This window comes from Micromys minutus (genome assembly GCF_963924665.1).
Source record: "Micromys minutus genome assembly, chromosome: 18".
Classification (NCBI taxonomy): Eukaryota; Metazoa; Chordata; class Mammalia; order Rodentia; family Muridae; genus Micromys; species Micromys minutus.
Window position 1 is genome coordinate 13,668,801 of NC_137953.1, and position 21,433 is coordinate 13,690,233.

General features: G+C 52.5%; 1 protein-coding gene across 1 annotated transcript in view; it reads left to right on the top strand.

Annotated features, from left to right (window-relative positions):
- ATOH8 (atonal bHLH transcription factor 8) overlaps window positions 1–19,136 on the top strand; it is a 31,170-nt gene extending 12,034 nt beyond the window's left edge. The window contains exon 3 of the mRNA XM_080932542.1: window positions 18,268–19,136. Coding sequence (XP_080788668.1) covers window positions 18,268–18,273 — 6 coding nt within the window. The 3' untranslated portion in view covers window positions 18,274–19,136. The remainder of the gene's footprint in view (window positions 1–18,267) is intronic.
- Window positions 19,137–21,433: the final 2,297 nt, after the last annotated feature.

Here is a 21,433-nt window from a genome sequence, read left to right on the forward strand (position 1 = left end):
AGGTCCTGGGAACAGGAGCTGGGGACTCTGGTGTCCTTCATCCGGTTCTTCCCTGCTTCCATCCTTTTGGCCTGCCCCTCCCCCAGGGAACCTATAGCTTGCCCTGGTTTCCCAGAGGCCACCGAGGCCCCAGCCAGGGAGGCCTGCTCAGGGGGTGCTACCAGCCCTAATTGCACGTTGCATTCCTGGGAGTGATTTAGCAGAGCCAATTAGGAGAGGCCCTCATCAAGTGGGTGAGAGGGGAAGAGCCACCGGCCACTCTGGGGCCCGGCTTTCCTGCTTTCCTTGGGAGAGTGACATGGGTAAATGAAGTCGTGATGGATGGCCCCATGCCGCGTGCTCTGTGACAAAGGAGGTTGGTAAACTCTTGGTGAACTCGCCTTGGCATTCGGTTGGTGGTGTGTGTGTCCCTTAGTGATGCAGATCGGCAGCCTGGGCAGGCTCCTAAGCTTTTTTCCCCTCCCCTCTACTCTCTCCACCTCTCTACACCACTCCAAGGCAGCACCGGGCCCCACCCTCCCATAGTCCTTTGATTGGAGTAGACAGAACACTCCAGCCTCCGCCAGAGAACCAGGGACCGAAAGGCCCACAGTGAGGATGCCATGCAGAGCCGAGCATTTGGAATCCTGTGAGATTGCCTCAAGGCTAAGACACCGTAGAGACCTGACTCCCTGTGGTGTAGGTAGGGAAATGGAGGTAGCCGATTATGGAGTCATCTACAGTCCTGGCTGTCACCTACCAGTTGAGAACCATTTGCTAACTTCCTTTATATCTGGAGCTAATGGGGCACCCACTCAGGGCCACCCCGAAAGATAAAATGTTGTGCTCATGTGTCTCAAGAGGGAGGACCTGCCTGCTTGGTGGCTGGTTGGAGGGTGCCTTCCCTTTGGTCTGGCATGGGGGATGGGGGTGGAGGAGTGCTTTGCAGAGGTCCTAACAGGAAGCACGTCTTTAGATAAGCCCTAGCCACTTAAAGCAGTGACCCTCACTAGCCTCCTGGGCGCTTACAGCCTCTGGGGTGTGCGCTTCCCAGGCCCGGCTTCTCCTTCTTATGTGTAGAACTGCCTCTTTGAAAGGCTCATGTGGCAAGAGGGGACAGGGGCTGTGCTTCAGCTCTAGGGCCCAGCACTGCCATGTCACAGCCTGGGACATTGTCAGGCTTCAAAGGACACCCTGCTTCAGCAGGTATACGCAGCACCTCTTACAGAGCGTGTCACCACTGCAGGGGCCCCTAAGCACGGGGCTTTGACAGTCTTTCTCTGTGCATCTGCTCCCTGTACAGTACCCTCTTGGTGACAGACATGGGGGTATAGGCACAAAATAGTTTGCCACACTGTCCCTGCCACCTAGTGGCAACAGGACATCGTGGTTGGAGGATTTGGAAGCCAAGAGTAATCAGAGTGAAAAAGACAAAATCTAAGGAAGAATTCTTGTTCTTCACATGGAGGCCACTGGGAAGCCATGATACAGTAGATTCTGTTCAACAGGTTCAGGGTGGGAAGATTTGCCCAAAGCCCTGTCAGGCCTTAGTACAAGGAGGTAAGACCTAGAACTTTCCAAGCTGGTATCTGCTTTGCCCCTTCTGGGTCCAGAGTAGCATAGGGCTTCATGCCCTGAGCTTGTCCCTAGCCTCACCCTTCAGGAGGCCTTGGGATAGAAGGCATGGCCCTACTTTCCAAGCTCTGAGTGACATTAGGAGTGTGTGCCCTCTACTTGGCTTATGTGCAACTCAGAAGCCCTGGGGGCCCTTGCTGTTCCTCCATGGAAAATGAGATGACTATCTTGGGCTACTCTCACCTCCCAGCCCCATCCTACCAAGGCCAAGTCATGGTTGGTTCCTCGTCCTTTCATGTCTGTTGGAGTGGCTTCATAGCTACCCTCTGCCTTTGTCCCTGTGTCAGAGGCTGGGTAGTTCCTAAAGAGGTTTATTTAGCTCTTGGTTCTGAGTCTGGGAAGTCCAATAGTCAGCCTGTGTTGGTTTCTGATAACGATTTTTTTTTTTTTTTTTGCTTTATCTATCTTGCCTGGTCAAGGGCATCACAAGTCAGATAGCAAACATGCTAGCTCAGGTTTCTCTTCCACGTACAAAGCCGGTACTCTCACGAGGTCTCCACCTTGATGACCTCATGTCATGTAGTTAACTCCCAGAAGTCCCTGCCTCCATATTACTGGCACATGGGATCTGGAGTCAGGTTTCCAGTGCATCCGATCGAGGGCACATGCTGAAATCCCATTACCACACATTTGCATGGAGAAAATTAATTCGTGGGGGTGGGGAGGGGCTGTGGAGGTCACCACAGGGAAATCTGTTGGTTCTCCCTTTTCTCCCACATCGGGTCCAGGGATAAACTCAGTTCATCAAGTTTGGTGGGAAGTTGCCTTTACCCTTCGAGTCATCTCGCGGGCCACCCGACTCCGCTCATGTTTAAAGGCTTACACGGTGCCTAGCAAGGTGGCTCACACCTGTAACCCCAGCCCAGCACTCTGAGAGCTGAGGCAGGAGGAGTGCCAAGAATTTCAGGCCAACCCTGGCTACTGAGTGAGGCCCCCACCCACCAAAGCCTGAAGTGGAAAAAGTAGTTGTGATGTGAGACCACCAGGGAAGGCAGGAGGGGGCTGACCAAGGGGCTGTGGCTGAAGTCTGCTGTATCCATGAGCAGATGTCTGCTCCGCCTTTGAGATGCTGCTGGTCCTGGCCAATGTGACATGTGACAGTTTGAGCTGGGGGGATGGCTCTATGAACGGACATGTCCCCGAGAGGAGTTGGGTGACCCTCCTCCAGGATCTCAGTTTGAAAGCCTGAGTCCAGGGCTCCTGATTCGCCCACCCTGTGAATCACCCTGCCACTTCTAGGTCTGCACTAAGAACAGAATCAGCCCCAAATTTCGCTCACCTCCCCAGGCCTCAGTTGCGTGTCTCTATCCATCCCAGCCCTTCACCAGCCATTCTCCATGTCTAGCTTCGAGTTTTTATTCAATGAGTAAGCCCTAGCAGTGCAGGGGAGCCTGGTCAGAGGCCCTTCAGCAGAGACAGGACTGGAGGAGGAAGGCTCTGGGGAGGGCTGTCCCAAGTCTGCTGTGCTGGAGAGAGAGCAGCTAAGTACCTGGCCCTGAGCCACTGCTCCTGCAGCTTCTGTTTCTATGGTGGCAGCTTCTTGGGGCCTCTCAGAAGGACAAAGACAGAGAACAGGAAGGGGGACCAGCCTGTCCCTTGATAACTGGCCTCTGTTGAGTTTTTCTTGTGCTATGGGAATAGGAGAGCCGGTACTCCCCATCTAGAATGAATGTTTTCTTCCAGAGATTACAAGGAACCCAGTCACAGCATCTCTTGCTGACAGGGATGGCTTCTTTGAGTCTTGGTGGTGGATGTCCATTGGAGGCCCTTGCCCATGTTGCTCACAGCAGTGGGGTGGGATGGGATGGTAGAGGTAAGTAACATTCCATTGAGGAATCTAGGGTGCCAGCTTGCCTGTGTGGCCTGTAGGGCTAAGGAAATGGAGTGTGGGTACCCTGGAGTCTGTGATCCCCCCTAAGCAGGCAGAGTCTCATCCATCTGCTTCTTACTGCCACCTAGGAGAAGGGGGAAGCTTTTTAAAGTGATAGCAGACTTTTTTTTTTTTTTTTGAAAGAACATCTCAATAACAGTAGTGTAATGTTAATTTTGGGGACAGACCAAGGGCAGATGATTTGGGGGGGAGTTGTCAGTGGGGAAAAGAAGGGAGTTGGTGTGAGCTTTGGTTGTCCAGGGCTGCTTCCTCTCCAGGTGGCCAAGCTCTGGGCCATCCTTTTTCTGGGCTGTTCACAGAGCCTGAATGGATGTGGCAAAATCTTAAGAGCCTCTCCCTGCCTGGGACCAGCCCTCCCCACCAGCTCCGCATGGGCCTGAGCTCCCACTGAGGGCACTGGGCTAGCCTGGCCTTTCAGCCTGCCACATAGGTGGTCACTGCTGCTGTGTCTGGCTGTCCCCTGCCGTGAGGTTTGCACTGGTCACCTCCCACGTGGAACTCAGGCAGGCCAGTGTGCTCCCAGTCCAGATCCTCTCGGCTAAGTCGTCGAGTTAAATGTCATTTGCTCTCGAAGTCTGCGGAGTCCATCTATGCTGGGGAAAAAAAATGAGGGGTGGGTGGGAAACCACCGCCCAATTCCCTTCCAGCCATAAAAATGGATGCAATTTATTTTTTCTGGCATTCCAATTACATAGATGTTTGTCGCCAGCTGTTCCAACATGGAGGATACTCTCAGCTGCTGTTCCTTCTCTAACATTTGACACCGTTAGGCCACAAGTCTGGCAAGGCCTGGGTTGGAGGGATCATTAGCTGAGGAGCCTCCCAGGTGAGCTTGGGTCGGCTTTCTTTGCAGTGCCCTGTGATGTTACTTGGGTGGTCTGAGGCAGGGTAGAGGCTGGGGCTGCTGCTAGCCCAGCTCTGCGGATCAGAACTCTGCCTTTCACCCCAGTCGTGGGTATGAATAGAGGGAGACTCGGAGCCTTGAGGGAGAGAAAAACGCAACTGCCCTGCATGCTCAGACACGAGAACCGGCTCTGTTGCAAGGACTCACTCTGCTTGGGATGTGGGTGCTTCAGAAGGGTGTGTGTAGAGCTGGGGGTGAACCCCCAGAGCTCTACACATCTCGTGGGTGCTGTCTTATTTGGCATGGGTAACTGTGAAGTAAACAAGACATAGAACTTTGGGACCAGACGAGGTTTTAAATCCTGACATTTGTACTTCTTCCTTGGTGACCCTGGACTTGATACTTAACCTCTTTGGTCGCCAGGACTCTCCCCCACAAAGCTGGAACATCATATCTTCCTTTCTGCCTTGCTGAAGGGATTAAACAAAACCCCGTGTCAAAAGAGGCTACCCTTTTCTCAGAAAGGAAATCTCCTAATGTACAGCCACAGAGTGACAAGTTCGTATCCAGCCCTAGAAAGGAACGTCTGAGGAAAGGGAAGGCACCCTGGGTGGACAGAGGAACATCCTTCAAGTTGGGGATTCTTGCATCTCTAGCCCTTGAATCTGAAGCGCCGGTTCTGTCCTTTATAGTGAGGCCAGCAAGCAGCCAGTCCATAAATCCTCCATTTCAAAGGGTGTGGATCTATATCAAGAAATCTAGGCAACATTTGGCTCAAAAGAATGCCAATAAACAGACGCGCCATCAACAGACACCAACCATATGGTGAGGTACACTGTGCACCAAGCACTGTATCTACCATCTCTATCCCTTGTCAGTACTAACTCCTAGAGTCAGAAGCAGTGCCTCCTTGCCCCCCCCCACAACCCCCCATTGCACAGAAGGGAAACTGAGGCCAAGAGAAAGCCATGTGCCCTGGGGCTAGGAAATCGGTTTCCTTTCTTTGGTTGAAATCCCACCCCCAAGCTCTTTCGTCCCCCGGAAAATTGCCCAGGAGGGTCCCCCACTCCCACACCCCCCCCAGCCTGCACGCTATGTCCTGTGCTATACCCACTTGGAGCCCTTATGTAAATAGGCATCTGCAGCACGTGGAGGTTCCATTTAGCTGCAGGGAGCCAATAGCCCGCTGGTGGTGGCAAAGAGTGGGGTGGGCTGGATTGGGGGTGGGGGGGTGTCATCAGCTCCGAGTACCCCCAGGGCTGCGCCGCCAGTGAGGCCTGACACCGGGTTAAGTCGCCTGGCGGCCTCCGGCTGCAGCTGGGAGCGCCGCCTGGTTCCCATTCGGTGCTGTGGTTTTGATTAGCTGCTGGGAGAGGCGGCCCGCCTGCAAGTCTATGGGAGCTCCGCAGGAACAGCGGGTCCCCCCCCCCCCACCAAGGCCGCCCGCACACCCCCCCTCCTGGCAACCCCAGACTCCAGATGTTCCGAGCGCTCGCTGGGAAGGCCTGCTGGCGCCACGGAGGGCAGAGGGCAGGGAAAGCACGCGAGCTGGAAGCCCAAGAACTCAGTCACCGCAGGCCTTGGCAGCTCGCCCGGCCCTCCGCTGGCACATTCCCCAGCTCTCCCCTGGCCATCTGTTCCCAGAAAGCCCTTTCAGAACCTCATCATCACTCAGGATACAACAGCGCGAGCAGCTGGTTTGGAGGCAGCAGCGAAAACCGTGCAAAAGGTTCTTTGTGAGAGAGGAAACTCGCTTATGAATAACAGGGCTGGATGCCGTAAAAGTTGGCGGCTGCAGTTCGTGTTTCTCAGGCGCCGCTGTTTGCTCTTGACTTTTTATCTCTGGTTTTTATTCCCCCCCTCACCCCGCCACCCCCTTGTTTGCTCTCAGTGTTGTTTCTTCCTCTACTGACACCAGGTGTCATTTCTTCCTTCTTGGGAGTACCTGAAGGCCACCTAATTAGTTCTTAGGATACTGGCAACTTTTTTTTTTTTTTTTTTGGGTCTCAAAGCTGTTAATCCTGGGAATGGTGGGAAGTGACTGTTTTCCTCTGGCCTAGAAGAGCTGGGCAAACAGGAAGGTTGGGAGGACGGTAGCTAAGGAGATGGCTCAGTAGGTAAAGTGCTTGCTAGGTGAGGGGACCAGAGTTCCCACCCCGTGGACTCCTAAAAGTGTGGCAGCAGTATGTGTATGATGACTTATGTTCAGGGAGAAACACTGTCTCAAAAAAAAAAAAAAAGGGGGGGGGAATGTTGTATAGAAGTAAGTGAGGAAGATATTTTGCTGATGTTAATTTTTGTCCCCCATATGTACCCAAGTGCATGTGTCTGGATCAGCGTGGCCAGGTCCTGACCTGTAATTGCTGAGGTCATTTCCAAAAGCACGGACTGGTCCTAGCTTGTCACTGTCGGAGTTTTAACCAAATAGCAGCATTGAGCTGAAAAGTCACCCCATTGTTACCCTGACTGACCCCAACTTGCAGAAGAAGCAGGCACTGTGTCTGCAGGGGCTGGGGCGAGAAAGAAGACAGAGGAGAGACAGAGACTTGTCCATTGGCTGTTAGAGGGGCGGCACAGAGGAGCGTTTGAGAGAGCAGTGGTAGCCATAAACACCCGAGTGCCTGGGCCCCCGCAGCTGACTACAGCATGACGCGAGGCTTTTTTAAAGAACCGGCTGCCGCCACTGTCGCCAAAGGCTTCTGGGACATGTCTGCTCAGAATCTGGGCACCTTCTGGGAACAGTCACCAGGTGGCCTGTCCTGGGCTGTGGGATCCTGGGGCAGGGCTGGCAGCTGGGATGAAGAGAGAGAAACAGGGATTCCTGTCTTCCTGTCACCCTTCAGGAGAAGGAGGAAATAGGGTCAAAACTGCTCGGGAGAGGGTGGCCAGGGTTTGCTTCTGGTATTAGTGTGGTGGTGGGGTTGGGGCAGGGGTCAGGGCTTGGCTTCTTTGGCTCCTTCCCTTCAGACCCTAGAGCCTGCAGGCCCCTTACTCAGCAGTGAAGTCACTGCGGGGGGGGGGGGGCTTGCTTTCCCCAAGCCTCCCATTTGGGTCTTTGGAGAGCATGCAGCATTTCTTCTGTGCTTTCTTCAAAGCCTCACTCCTTCCTATCTTACCCAATGCTTTCCACCCACCTACACTTGGGCAGACAGGGCGGAACCAGACGTTTATTTTATCATAATTTCAGGGCCGTTAATCTCGTGTCCAGAGGGGCTTGGCGCCAGTCCTCGGGTCCTCCTTGGCTTCTGGGGGTGGGTGGGGTGTCAGGGTCTCAGTGGTACTTTAGGGACCATAAGATCTTGTTCGAGAGTTTCGTGCTTGCCTGGAGAGTGGTTTCAGAGGTTAAGAGCAATGGCTCGTCTTTCAGAGGCCCAGGGTTCAGTTCCCAGCACCCACATATTCTCCATAGCCACAGGTCAACAGGACACCTTACTGTTCATTCCCCAACCCTGTGACCCTGACCCAGCCCCAGCCATCTGTCTGTTTCTTGTATCCCAGTTTTTACAGAGCTCCTGGCCAGGAGGGCCTGCTTCGTGCACCTGCTTGCTTGTTTACTATCTTGTCCCCACTGTCTGATCTAGCACTGCCTTACTTTGACCCATTGTGAAAGGCTCAGTTCCTCTGGGAAGCCCTTCTGGACCCCCTAATCCAGCTTCCTCATGGGTCCTGTAGAACAGCTCGTTCCTGTTCTGGGGATGCAGGCTTCTTCTTCTTCTTCTTCTTTTTTTCTCCCCATGATTATACAGCGGCTGCCATAGTTTTAGGCGCTCCATTCTCAAAGGACATCTGAAATTTGGGTTGAGACAAGACCAAGATAAATTAGGCTTCTTTTCTTTAGTGCAGTCTGTTCTAGATACATCCTTCCTTCCCTGAGGAGTTGTTCTCCTTGAAGCTGAGAAAAGCATCAGGGCTTCTCCGCTGGGACAAGGGAGTGCTGAGTGGTCCTAGTGGTCCCCTCATAGACCAACCCAGGAGAGTAGACTCCAGCTGTGACAGGTTATTTTTCTTCTTGGTCGAGCCAACCAGTGTTACAACCCTGACCACGGTGGCAGAAAACAGTTTCCCTGGCGTCTTTAATCTGAACTGTACCCTTACAAAGCTGGCGCCCCCTCCCCCTTTCTGCTGGTGGCATTCAGGTTCATAGAACATGGGTGGCCAGCTCCCCAATGACCTCATGCCTCTTCTCAGGTCATAGGTGTTTACAGTTTGAAAAATCCTCTCACGTCGTTTTTTAAAATCTCACCACCCTTCGAGATTTCTATTACTTAGTCGCCCTTGGCCTCAGCGGGGTGGGGCTGGTCAGGACTCAAGCAGGGCGGGGCATCAGGCTGTCACACCCTTCAACACACACCCCTCCCAGGACCACCTAGCAGTGTTTGTTCTGGGGCCAGGGACCTGCATTTTAGCACTGCCTTTTGTGTATTCCCTGAGCTCTGGTACCTGCCTTCCACAGGAAGCATCTCCCTCCTAAAATGTGGATGCAGCTGCCCAGGGGATGAGGGGCCAGAGGGCACAATGGATATGAAAAGGTTTTCTCAAATGGAAATGAGAAGGGGTCCTGGAGAACATGGCCTGGCCGCTCTGTCTGAAAAGTAACCAGAAGGAGCCAAGTGTCAGACTAGCCTGGGATGTTTCCCAAGAACTTGGCTTTGATATAGGAAGAAAACTCGAGTCTGGCTCTCTCTTGGTTGATAGGTGTGTGTGTGTGTGTGTGTGTGTGTGTGTGTGTGTGTGTGTGTGTGTCTGGGTGTCTATGCCAGGTGTGCGGCACATCTGTCAGGATCAGATGGAGGCTTCCTGCAAGATATACCACCATCAAGGTGCAATTCAGAAGGCTGTTTGTTCGTTGATGGTCTTACAAGCCCTCCATAGATCAGGAGCCCTTAGAAGTGGCTCGATGGTGGCAGGGAAGATAGAGACACACAGCTAGTGCCACCGCAAGGAACAAGCTACTCAGAGCCCACCTAGTGATGGTGACAGCCAATTCTGGGAGTCCCCTCCCACCACAGGAGCAACACTTTTTACACCTGTCTCTGCTGCTCCCCTGGTCCCTAACACCCTGGACAGGAAGGACATGGGTTGGTACCAGAAGGGTTATTTGCATGTCTAGTGGAGTATGACCTCCTGTCTCTGTCTTCCTAGAGCTGAAATTACAGACAGTTCCAACCCACCCAGTTTCTGCCACGCTGGGCATGGGACTGTGGGGATTTGTGCACGCTAGTAGGGAAGTACTTACTAACTGAGCTGTATTCTCACCCCGTAAAATTTTACCTCAGTCTTTTCAGATCCCTGTGTAGAGAACAACGAAGATGACCAAAATGCACTTTATTTAAGACGAAGTAAGTGTCAGCCCCGCTCTGACAGGCATTGATGTCAGCTCTAGGATTACTTCAGTGAATAAACAGACAGAGGCTCCACCCTGGAGATCAGAGCTCAACAACACAAAAGTGGCAGCTAACAATGCAGACAGGAGTTTGTCGGAGTTGCTGACATGCAGACCTTATGACCTGGACTCCCAGGTGCCTGGGAATCTAAGCAGCGAAGCAGAAACAATCTGCTGCAGCACGGCCAGCTCTGGGAGCAGGCGCAGAGATGACCAGGGCCACACAGCCAGGGAAGAAGTGGAACGGCAATGGCAAAGAGCCCAGAAGTGGAGGCCATTTAGTGTTGGGGCAAAGGGTCCCTTGAGGGGCAGGGACCCAGGGAGACAGGTGATGCTCATGGCCTTGATCTTGAGTTGTCCAGGAAGGAGTTAACTGACTTGCTTATGTACAGGTAGTAGAATGGATGTCAGAATTGGAACACAGACCACCTGGTGCCACTGCTTGGCACTGTTAACTTTTATATTGTATTTCCCTCTAGGTGGATCTCGCCTCCCTTCCCCCCTTCCCTCCTTTCCCCCTCCCCCTCCCCCCACATATATGAAAGGAAGGAAAGAGTAATTTCCCTCATCTCATTCTCAGCCTTTCCTTAGTGTAGCTGGAACCTCCTTTTATGGTGTAATTGATAGGGTGTCAGGAAATAAGAAGCCCTGAGAGATGGCCCCACCTGTACCCACATCCCACAGTGGCTCCAGAGTCTAGCTGAGGCATGGGATTAAGGATAGTAGAAAGATAAAGAAAGGATTTTGAGCTAGGGATGATCTAACATGCAGAAAACTCTTAAGTCTTGACTCATACCTGCATTTGGGAGGTAGAGGCAGGAGAGACAAAGGTCAGTGTCATTCTCTGCTATATAGCAGATTTGAGGCTACCATAGACTATTAGTGAGATCCTGTTGAAAAAGTAAATAATTTAGAAAGCAGCCCCCCCAAACCAAAACCCCTGTGTTTGCATGGAACTCCAATTCACTTTGCTGAAATCATTTGAATATTTGGGTTGCTTGGGGACCCTGGTCTTTCCCAGTTGCAACAGACACACACACATAAACATGCACACACACAGGCACATGCACACATATTCATACACAGGTACATATACACATGGGCGCACACACACTGGTGCACACACACCACACAAGGGCACACACATACACACACATGGGCAGACACACACTGGTACACCCATGCACAGGCACACACACACACTTGTGCACACACACTGGTTTACACACACACACACGGGCACACACACTAGTGCACACACATGGGCAAACACACACTGGTACACACATGCACAGGCACACACACACTTGTGCACACACACTGGTTCACACACACACAGGCACACACACTAGTGCACACACACACACTTGTGCTGCTCTAAGCGTGGCAGGCTCCCTGACGTGTCTTGTGGTTACAGACTAAGATTTTCGCAGAAGCCAGCATGGCATGGATTGGTTTATCTGGTGTCACCTCATTGCCCCTGCTGTCACTTTGCTAGAAGGATTACGAACGGGAAGTGTTGAGAGACGCAGTCACAGTAATTGGCATCTCAGGACCAGATAGTGCAGGGACCTGACATCCTGTTCACTAGTGGAGAGATGAGTGTAGGTCTGCTGTACTCTGGAAGCATGACGTGGAGCAAAAGAAGTAACTGATCTGACAGAGATGCTGTCTCCAAGGAGACACTGAGACTCCCTTTATCTGTCAGACTATAAAAATACTGAGCCCCAAGAGATTGGAATCTTTTCAGTTGTCTCCCACTGAGAGAAAGAAAGAAATTAGGGTGTGCATACACATATGGGGTGTCTGTGGGGTCAGGCCCACTTGGGAAGACTGAGGAGTGGGGCTTTCTCGCTAGTCTGGGCTCTGCCCATCCAGCTTTTTCCCTCCAGCCTGGTGCTTCAGTGAACAGTCCCGAACCCTAGGGTCTGCCGGGAGGGAGCCTGCAGCCTCTGTGCCCCATAGCCTTGCCTGGACCAGCCCTGCCCTTACAGGGCACCATACCAAGAAAGACAGATAGACTAACAGACTCAGAGAGACAAACACAGAAGAAGCCAAGAAAGAGTTGGCTCAGGAGACACAGGCAGAGCTCTGAGACAGAAACAGATCAGCAGCCGGAGAAGAGGCGTCAGAGCAGGGCGTGGCAGTCCCCTGCAGGCCCTGGGGGCTCCTTGTAGGCTCCGGTCCCAGCTTTGGGTGTGCCAAGCCTCGCTCCCAGCCAGGAGAAGGAAAAGTCTGAAGCCTTGTCTCCCAGAGATTTCACACAGTTCTGACGGCTTATCAGACCACTTTTCCAAGACAGAGTGGAACGGAGGTAATGGTGGCGGCACCACGAATGAATCAGAACTGGTCTGTTCCGCTCACCTCCGCTCTCTGTTTGAACCCGGACTTCATGTCAGTACCCTTCTGGGGGGCGCCGAGGAACCTCTGTTTCATTCCTCTTCTCACCACGGCCCCCTTTAATCTCTCTCTATTGGTCACTGTCACTATCTGTTTAATTGGCTCGAAGGTGGCAGGGGTGAGAGGCTGGCTCTCAGGAATGCCAGCGCTCAGGCACTGTCCGTAGCAGCATCAGCAGCACAGGGGGACCTCACAGGCTTCTGTGTCTTCGTCTGCTGAATAGACACAGTGACACATTTCCCAAGGCGTGTCCTTGTCAGTGTAAGCAAGGGGACGAAGCGAAGTTCCTGGCACATGGCCACTTTTCTAAAAAGCTCACACTGAGCCTCGATCCCCCGTTTCCCTGCCAGGCCGTGGGAAGATCAGGGTGTCGCAGGCAGTGCCCCGTGGGAGGGGTGGAGGGGTGGGTGTGTGAGCCGCACCAGTGTCAGTAACTCGGAAAGATGGAGGGGACTGGGAACTAATGACTCGTTCTTTCTAAGTGGGAGCTGGTGGTTCTGAGGGGAGTGGCCCTGAACCCAACCTTTAGTGTCCCGGGAGGATGGTGGCAGAAAAGACACAAGCCACAGTCCGTGCTGGAGTTTGTGTGTTCACGGGTAGGATATTTCCATCCGTCTCCAGAACTGGTCCCAATGAATGCTGGCTCAGGTGGCCGGCGATTTAGCTCTGCCTTTGACACATCAGAACACTGAGGGCTTTTGCCAGCCATCTGCCCTCAGTGCCCAACCTTTAGCAACTGTTAAGCAACTGTTGCTTCTTACTACTGGGAATGCCTCTGTCTGGACCACTCTCTGGCCTAGAGGTTTGGCCTGAATCCTTGTCTTCAGCAAATGAAGGCTTTGCTGGATCCAGTCTGAGGGTATGGGGCCTGGGGGTTACATACATTATCCTAGAATCTGGGATGATGTCTTTCTGTGTGGGGAATACAGGGGACTGAACAGAGAATTGACAGCTCTCCCATGAGGTGAGACAAGAGACAGGGCAGGTCCTCCAACTCGGTGTCTGCTGCCAACCAACCTGCTATGTGACAGCAACTCACTACAACTGGTGGAGTTGAACAGGTTCTCCCCAGCCTGGCTTTCGGACCCACAGAGGCTTTGTGACTTTGATGCCCGCCCTTAGGATCCCAGGAGCTCTGAGGAGCCTTCCAGCCAAGACACGGGAGAAAGGCAGATTCCTAGCATACCTGCATCATGTCCTGTCCCTGAATTCTCTGCTTCACGGTGTCCAGGTCCGCTGGGACAGAGAGGCCGGAGATGTGTTGACTCTTGACTGTTTCCAGTTCCCTGGGAAATCTGGATGGCAGAAGCTCATGGACGCAGAACAAATCTACAAGTCATGGCTCGGCAACAATTGGTCCCTGAGCTCTGCTGGTCTCCTTGTACACACCCACACCCACTAAAGACAGAGGAGATGGGGGGGGGGATAGCTCAGCATTCCAAGGTGAGTTGCCTCCAAGCCTTAGGACCCAGGTTCCACCCCAGGAGGAAGGAGAGAACCAACTTCCGTAAGTTGTCTTCTGGCTGCCACGCGGGCCCCGTGGTGTATCCTCTGCCTCCTATACACAAATAACATTTTTCATTTTTATTGGTTATTTTATTTATTGATAATTCAAACATCATCCCCTTTCCCAGTTCCCCCCCACAACTCCCATCTTCTCCTCCTCCCCCATGCCTCTATGAGGCTGCTCCCTCACCCTCCTAACCATTCCTGCCTCACTGCCCTAGCATTCCCTTATCCTAGCTCATCAAGCCTCCACAGGACCAAGGGGCTCCTTTTCCAGTGATACCAGATAAGGTCATCCTCTGCTCCATATGCAGCTGGAGCCATGGCCCCCCCCAACTTTGGAGGGTCTGGTTGGTTGATACTGTTCTTCCTATGGGGTTCCCTTCAGCTCCTTCAGTCCTTGCACTAGCTCCTCCATTGGGGTCCCCGTGCTCAGTCCAGTGTTTGAATGCAAACATCCACATCTGTATTGGTCAGGCTCCGGCACATCCTCCCAGGGGACAGCTATACCAGACTCCCATCAGCAAGTGCTATTTGGCATCAGCAGTAGTGTCTGGGTTTGTTGTCTGCAGATGAGATGCATCTGTAGGTGGGGCAGTCTCTGGATGACCTTTCCTTCAGTCTCTGTCCCATTCTTTGTCCCTGCATTTCCTTTGACAGGAGGAATTCTGGGTTAATATTTTTGAGGTGGGTGAGTGGCCCCATCCCTCAACCAGGGGTCCTGCCCATCCGCTGGATATGGTCTCTATAGGTATTTTGGTTAATGTCCTCCCTGTTGGGTCTTGGGAACCAGGCATCTGGTCCCCTTCCCTCATTGCTACTCTCTTCCTTTCAAATTCCTGAACCATTCTTCTCCATCTCATCCCTTACCTGAACTGCCCCCCCTTTCCCTCCCCTTCCTCTCTCCTTCTCTTCCTCTGCTTCCCAAGATGATTCTCTTCTCCCTACTGAGTAGCATCCACACTTTGGTGTGATCATTTTTCTTCTTGGGTTTCATATGGTCTGTGAGTTGTATCGTGGGTAATTTGAGCTTCTTTTTGGCTAATATCCACTTATCAGTGAGTACATACCATGTGTGTTCTTTTGGGACTGGGTTACCTCACTCAGGATGATATTTTCTAGTTCCATCCATTTGCCTGTGAATTTCATGAAGTCATTGTTTTTAATAGCCGAATAGTACTCCATTGTGTAAAGGCACCACAATTTCTGTATCCATTCCTCTGTTGAAGGACATCTGGGTTCTTTCCAGCTTCTGGTTATTATAAATAAGGCTGCTATGAACATGGTGGAGCATGTGTCTTTGTTATATGTTGGAGCATCTTTTGGGTATATGCCTAGGTGTGGTATAGCTGGGTCCTCAGGTAGTACTATGTCTAATTTTCTGAGGAATCTCCAGACTGATTTCCAGAGTGGCTTTACCAGCTTTCAACCCCACCAACAGTGGAGGAGTGCTCCTCTTTCTCCACATCCCTGACAGCATCTGCTGTCACCTGAGATTTTGCCTGTTGCCATTCTGACTGGTGTGAGCTAGAATCTCAGGGTTGTTTTGATTTGCATTTCCTTGATGACTAAGGATGTTGAACATTTCTTTAGGTGCTTCTCAGCCATTCAAGATTCCTCAGCTGAGAATCCTCTGTTTAGTTCTGAACCACATTTTGAATGGGGTTGTTTGGTTCTCTGGAGTCAGACTTCTTGAGTTCTTTGTATATTTTGGATGCTAGCCCTCTATAGGATGTAGGGTTGGTAGAGATCTTTTTCCAATGTATGGGCTGCTGTTTTGTCCTTCTCCTTACAATAAGTAGCATTTTTTAAAATGAGGAAACCAAGGCTTAATTGGAGAGCTTAACTGGCCTGTCCAGGCCCCAATTTGGGGGGAAAAAAAAAAGGTAAATAGGTTAAAGTAGACATGGCAGATGAACAATGAGTTTTCTAAACATAGAGGAGAGATGGCCAAGTGTTTAAGAGCATTGGTTGTTCCCATAGAGTACCTGGGTTCAGTTGTTAGCACCACATAGCGACCCACAAGTCTGCAACTCCAGTTAATGATACAGTCCTCCTTCTGGCCTCCGTAAGTGCCAGGCATGCATGTGGTACACAAACAGGCAAAATGTTCACACATAGGAATTACGTGTGTGTGTGTGTGTGTGTGTGTGTGTGCACGCGCGCGCGCTCAATAGCATTTACGTGAAGGTCAGAGGACAACCTGTGAAGGTCAGCTTCTCTTTCCATCAGGTAGTGTCAGAGATAGACTTCGGTTGGTCACCAGACTTGGTGGCAAGCACCTTTTTTCTTTGTGCCGTCTCTCTGGCCTGGCAAATTCTTAATGTCCCCAAAGTGGTTGGACTACCCTGCATGAGACAAGTGGTCAGGAGGAGAGAGGCAAGGACTTAAGGGTAGAGGTGCACTGTCAGGTCAGCGGCGGGGACAGGGAGAAGCAAACCGAGAGGGGACAAGTGAGGCAGGTGCACGGTTACTGGGGAAAACGTCTCCAAAGGACAGTCATAGCTCCACAGCTCCACAGTTCCGCCTGAGCACGGAGGAAGGTCCTGTGGTAAGAGAGAGGGAGCTGCGGTAAGCAGAAGCCTGGGACTGAGGGGCGGTTTGCCCTGTCTATACAGACAGCAGCCTGAGTCCTGCTGGGCTTCAGTAGTGAACAGAGCCATCCATCAGCCCCTGTGGGCTGGCGTTCTGACCCCCAGATGAGGAGACAGGTGGCAGTTGACTTCTATTTGATGACCTCATTTATTCTGCCACACTGACCGGATCCCAGCAATCAAACCGGCCATGCCAGAATAGCCAAAAGCAACAATATGCAACTGTGACTGCTTCCTTGCCCCCGTCACAGCCGATTGGTCCAGAGGAAGAAACCAGCTGAACACTGGAGTTAGCTTCAGCTTCCTTGGCTGGACTGGAAGATACCCAGAGCTGTGAGCATCAATCATGAGCTTGGTCTGAGAGCTGGCCATGGTTCGTAGCTGTTACCAGGCTGCCCTGGCCACCTTCACAGTGTGGGCTAGGAGAATGGGCCCAGCCTTCCACTCCTCCAAACCATAGTCAAGTTGGATGAGGAAGGAGCTCCAGCCCCAGTCCATGGCAGGGCCCGCCCAGGCAGCCAGCTCCCGATGACGTGGCTGGACCACAGACCCAGTGCCATCCCCGTGGGCTTCCCTTCTGCTTCTTAATCCTTCTTCTCAGACTCGGTAACAAAAAGCAGATCTCTGTTGGGGCCAGCCATGCACAATAGGCCAGGGGAATGTAAGCCTGGGATTTACCACATCAAGATCCTGCCGGCCTCTCACTTTTCCTTTCCTCCTGCTCAGCCAGTATTAGCAGGACGGTCTTCCTCCCTCATGGCCTGGCTCACTCACCCTGCTTGGACCCTGTATCTAGCCTGGCTCCAACCTCTTACTTTGGATCTTGGACCACATCTTTGGCTATGTTCCTGCCAGTGTCCTGGGGCCTCCAAGGCAAGACATACAAAGGTCTGTGGTTAGCAGCCCTCCAGCCTTGTGGGTTGACTCCTTCCCAATTGCTGTTCAAAGGCAGGCTTCAGCAGGAGCAGCTTCTGTTGATAGGAGCAGCAGGGCTGATCTGGGTTCAATTCCTGTCACTGCCGGTGTGAAGCACTCACTCCGTGCTTTGCCTGCAGTGGCTTACCCTTGACTCAGGGTCCTGGCGTGTCAGCGGTGCCGGAAAGCTGGTTTGCCTAGCATGAGCAGGAAGTGCTCGCTCGGGATTCTTGCAGAGTTGTGTTGTACCAAGGTGTCCGAGTACTTTTTCCGTGTTCCTCATGGACTCTTGGGTCCCTTGCGAGCCTCTGCGCTCATCCTCCAGGGCTGGTGCCTCAGTGTGTCCTCGGCTTCACCAGTTCTTTCTTGGAAGCTTGGGACTTGGAGACGGCCTGACTCCCTTGTGCTCCCCAAGATGTCCCAGGTGCCTCAGTGAAGGCAATACATGAGAACTCTGAGCCCTCTGTGTCTCCACCTCATGATGTTCAGATACACGGAATTCTGTTGTTTTCTGGGTGAGGATTCTACGGGTCCATTTTAATCTCTGCATAGAAAATAAAGGAGGCACTGAATCATTGGCTTCCTTCATCTGAACCATCTGTAGGAAGCGGACACCTAAGATGTGACTGTCAGGTGTCCCAGCTGGGGGGAGGGGTGACAGGCCACAGCAAAAGGAGGCCTCAGGACTTCTGATAATAGGCTCTTGTCTGAACAGGGCTGGGAGATGGTAAAAGTGATGGGCAGACAATTATTTCCCTGGGAACCAACCAATGTGCGGGGAAGCCCGCTGTTCCCCCATTCCAGCACCCCGTAGTAGAGGGCTGACTCTGACATCCCTCAGAGGTGTGACTCTGGGGTTCATGACATTAGCACCAGATATTCCTGGGATTGAAAGGATCTCAAGGCAGCAGAATTTAGTGGAGAAAAAGGGGACAGTGTATGCTATGGGATTGCTAGTTTTGGGTCTAAATCTGGCCATATTGTTTGACTACAGCATTGTTTGGGCAATATGGGCCTAATGTCCCATTGTGGGCAGCTATGATAATTGAGAAAATGTCCTGTGAGTGTTAACATCCAATTTCAGGATGAACAGGGATAATGCTGATACTTTTTTTTCCAGGAGTGACCTGCCACAGGCTAGACCATGGACACCACTGTGAGTCTCCCCAGTTGGGCCTGAGGAGAAAGCTGAGACCACCCACCAGGAGACAACCAGCCTCATTCACTGTCATCTTCAAGATGCTACCAGATACTCGGCCCATGTACCATCTCTCAGGGCTGCTGAGGACCAGGACAAGGGCCGCCAGCCTCCCTCTCTGTCTCCTGATGTCCTCCAGGATTACTTTAGATTTTGCCTTCTGCCTGGTGGGGTGGGCTAGTGCCAAAGATTCTACAGAGATTGTCCAAGAAAACTATGGGATGAAGCCCCAACAGCGCCCCCCCCCCAAAAAAAAACCCACACCATTGCTGCCCAACCAAGTCCACCTCAAGCCAAAGATGGATTAGCCCTTCTGCCAGGAACTCACGCAGGGAGTGGCATTTGGTGACCTTCAGAAGCACTTAACCCTCCAAGCCAGGGCTCTGTCTGTGCTGGGCTCTGAGCAGCTGGTTGTCTGTGAGACAATCTTCCTAGAGCCACGACAAACAGGCTGTCGGTGGGGACCTGAGATCCTTGGCTCTTCTTCCCATTAAGCTACCCAGGTCTCTGCCTCCTGTTCCCGATACTCTTTGGGTCCTGGCTCTGTCTTGGACCCTAATCCTCCGGAGAGAGGAGGAAAGGGGGGACTGAAGAAGCAATAATGCCCTGCACCCCACCCAGGATATGCCCCAAGGAAATCTTTCTGAGGGTCTTTGCTCCCAGATCCTGCTCCACCAGGTGCTGCTCACCAGTGGCCCGGTTGAGGCTGGCACATAGGAGAGCACTCTGCGCAGAGCTGCTGCCTACGGACAGGCTAGGGAGGAAGGGACCAGAGGAAGGGGGCCAGTATGTGGGGGAAGGGGTACGTTCAAAGCCAAGGCCTGCTCCTTGTGCTCCAGAGGCCAAAGCTGTTCACATTTGTGTGCAACCATCTGCTTCAAATTGAAGTAAAGCTGCAACATATAAAGTACTCGTGTGTGTTGAATGGACTCGGGGGTGAGCAGGACATTGGGCGGTCGTTAGCTAGGGATTGTGAGGGAGGATCGGGGAGTCCTTCAGACTTGGTGTTGGTGAGGAATTCCCTACCATAGCCTCTGGCTGGACTGTGCTCAGGCTGACTGGCCCAGGTCCTAGGAGAAACTCTCTGCTTCACCCTTCACTTAGCAACGCCGCCACGAGTTTTGTGAGGCCATGGTCACTATTAATGCCATTTCCCAGATGAGGGAAACAAGACCCCAGGAGACGGGTTCGGTCATCAGCCTGGGGACGGCCAGGCTCCAAGCCCTGTTTCTCAAGCCTGTTCCAGTCCCCACACGATGGTTTTGGGAGGCCTCAATACTTTCCTTTATTGTGTGGGTCATTCTCAGATAGAGACTGGAGAGGGGGAGGAAAATACACTACGGAATAGGAAAGATCGTTGGGCTGTTGAGGAAATGCATGGGGGGAGAGTATAGCAGACCTGAGGTGTCCTGATAGTGGGCCCCCTCTGTCACACTCAGCTCCAGGACCAGACACCGAGGAACAGAGCCACCGTCCTCGCAGCTGCTGGAGATCACAGCACAAACACGCGCCTGTGGTCCTGACCACAGACAGTACAACTGCTTAGGTTAGGACAGGCCTCCTGGACTTGGAGAGATGACGCTGTGGTTAGGAATACGTCCTCTTCTTGCAGAGGACCCAAGTTAGGTCCTCAGTACTCATACTGGGCAACTCGCATCAGTCTGTAACTTCTAAATGAAGGAATCCGGGGCCTCTGATGCCCACACTCACGTGCACATACCCACACGCAGACACACTGAAAATAAATCTTTTAGAGGAGAAGCGGGGAAAGGGATGGGCACACTGCAGGCTGTATCAACATCTCTGAAGTCTACACCCTCTACCCAGTCTACAGCTCCCATTCTGGCCGGGTACCGAGTCCCATCCTGAGACCCACAGTCCTTCCTCCTCAATCACACCCATTTCTTTTTCTGTGGTTTCCCACAAAACAAGGTCCTTTTCCGGAGCCCTGTGCTCTCGACACTGGGAACGGTTCCTTTCGGTTGTAACTGCGCACCGCACCGTCTGCCGCCGGGTCTGTGACTCCCCTGGGAATGCTTGTCTTCTTGAGCCAGACCCTGGGGCTGAGAGGTTGGCCTCATGCAGCAGGATTACCTGGTGCACCCCCTTCTATCACGGGGTACGAAGCCTTATTTCACATACAAATAAAAACATCACCCCGCCCTGTGTCCTAGAGAAGCAGGCACAGCCCACTCAGATCCCAGACCCCTGACAATGCTCAGGGGCGAACATCTCGAAATCTCTGCCTTTGGTCTGTTGGATCAGCTTCCTGTGGCTTCCTCTTCAGCTACCTCTCCTGGCTAAGTCCTTCTCAACCCTGTGTCCCTGAAACAGGGCCCGTACAAGGCAGCAATGTGGAGAGCTGTTAGTTTTGGCTGTTTGCGATAAAGTTTACAACATTTACAAATCACAACGAGCAGACCATCGCTGCTCTCCTCATTGTATTTCCAGCAGTTGTAATTCCCCTGACGATGCATTTCTGGGCTGGGACTCACCCTAGGTTGTCTTACAGCTGCCGCTGAAACCGCTGAAACCGTGTCTCTTCCTTTATTCTGATGCTCTAGACCCAAAACATTAGAGCTGCAATCCATGGTGGCTGGGCCGTGAGGTCAGAGGGTGAGCTAGCACTGCCAGTCCCCTGCGTCATCTGCATGGGGACCTGGGTCTTATCTCCAGGAGGATAGAGGTTCTCTCTGGATCAGCAACATTCTCACCCCCTGGGTACCCTGTACCCAAGGACTGGTTCAGAGGTAGCAAATGGACCACAGAGGGAAGGAAGAGACAGGCAAAGGACATCCCTCCCCAACGTGCAGGGCCAGCCAAGAGCATGTCTTAAGCCGTCATCAAAGCCATCTGGCCCGCAGACAGTGTGCTTTCATCTTCTGGGACTGCATTTCCAGCCTTACAACCAGAAATTCCCAGAAAATTCCCCTTACATACACACAGAGGCACGGAATGTGCACCACACGTGTGTGTGTGTGTGTGTGTGTGTGTGTGTGTGTGTGTGCGCACGTGCACACATGCATGCATGTGCCCGTGTGCCTGCACGTATGTGTGTGCATGTGTATGTATGTGTACACAGTATATG